The sequence below is a fragment of the Vipera berus genome (genome assembly GCF_964194415.1).
Source record: "Vipera berus genome assembly, chromosome: Z".
NCBI classification, from domain to species: Eukaryota; Metazoa; Chordata; class Lepidosauria; order Squamata; family Viperidae; genus Vipera; species Vipera berus.
This window is the reverse complement of record NC_138205.1, coordinates 6,964,542-6,966,034: the sequence shown is the minus strand read 5'-3', so window position 1 is coordinate 6,966,034 and position 1,493 is coordinate 6,964,542. Positions and strand designations below refer to the sequence as shown.

The following is a 1,493-nucleotide window of genomic DNA, read 5'->3' as shown; positions in this document are numbered from 1 at the left end:
TCAATGAAACATTATCATTTTCTTCAAAGCTTCTTTGACATCTTTGTTCCTCAGAGTGTAGATGAAAGGGTTGAGCAGAGGGGTTACAATGGTATTAAGTACAGAAACCACCTTGTTTACTTCCAAAGAAGAGTTGGCATTGGGTTTAACGTACATGAACATTACAGTTCCATACTGGATGGATACAACTGTAAGGTGGGCAACACAAGTAGAGAAAGCCTTCTGTCTCCCTGAGGATGAAGAGATGCGCATTATGGTGAAGATGATCAAGCTATATGAGATTGCAGTGAATAGGAAGGTACTGAACAGAAGAAGGACTGATCCCAGTAACACCATCTGTTCAAGCACATATGTATTAGCACAAACTAAACTCAGTAAAGGTGTCACATCACAGTAGAAGTGGTTGATCATATTGGGACCACAAAATGGGAGCAGGCATAGTAAAACTGTCTGGACAATGACAGTGAATAACCCTCCCAACCATGAGCCCAAGGCTAGTTGGAGACACAGTCTGAAATTCATGATGCTGTTGTAATACAATGGTTTGCAGATGGCAATGTAGCGGTCAAAGGACATTGAAGCAAGCAGGCAAAATTCTGTGGCTCCGAGGAAGAAGTGGAAAAAGGCTTGAGAGATGCAACAGTAGAAACAGATGGACTTTTTCTCTGCTAGAAAGTGAGCCAACATCTTGGGTGACAAGGTGGTGACATAGAAGATCTCCAAGGAAGAAAAATTTCCCAAGAAGAAGTACATGGGATTATGGAGATGAGGATCATGGACAACAACGACAATGATCAGGATGTTTCCAATGATTGTGAGGAGGTAGATAAAAAGAATCGGGACAAAGAGATACTTCTGCAACTCAGCTGAGCCTGGAAACCCTTGCAGGATAAACTCAGTGACCACAGTCTGATTTATCTGATACATTTGCAGGGATATCTTTTGCCTATAACTGTCAAGGACAAACAAGAGGATAAACATTACAGTCTGGTTATTTTATCATTCTATTTAAATTGGTCATCCCTCTTTTTAAATGAAGAAAATGTCTGATACTAGATTGGGCCCATATGTCAACAGTTATGCAACTTATAACATAAAATATGGAATCACAGGTTAGATTATTGAATTAGAAAATTAAAATTATTTAGGGGCTATTCATTTGTTTGAAGTACTGTACATCAGAAGTCTTTATACAATATTCATTTCTGTCACTTCCAATAGCCAAGTCTATTGGATTGTCACAAAACTTTGGGTGGCTTACAATCTTTGAATCAAGACAACCTTCAATATTTATCTATTGAACCAGACCACAGAATGAATTTGTCTCTAACAGAAGTCTCAGTTTCTATTAGAGCCATGGTTAGTATGCCGTATTGCAGGCTGACTTTGACCACAGCCAGGAGTTTGATCTTGGCAAGTGTTCTGTACCAGCCTGCTACCGGCCTTGCAGAAAGGCAACCCCTGTACAAGCGGCAGAGGCTGGAGAGCGTCTG

The 1,493-nt window shown here is 40.3% G+C and overlaps 1 protein-coding gene across 1 annotated transcript; it reads right to left on the bottom strand.

The window, feature by feature from the left end:
• LOC308678547 (olfactory receptor 6X1-like) lies at positions 1-927 on the bottom strand (the record flags this gene model as incomplete). Its single annotated transcript, XM_081345775.1, has 1 exon — positions 1-927. The coding sequence occupies one exon, from the start codon at positions 925-927 to the stop codon at positions 1-3; it is 927 nt and encodes a 308-aa protein (XP_081201901.1).
• Between the last annotated feature and the right edge of the window lie 566 nt (positions 928-1,493).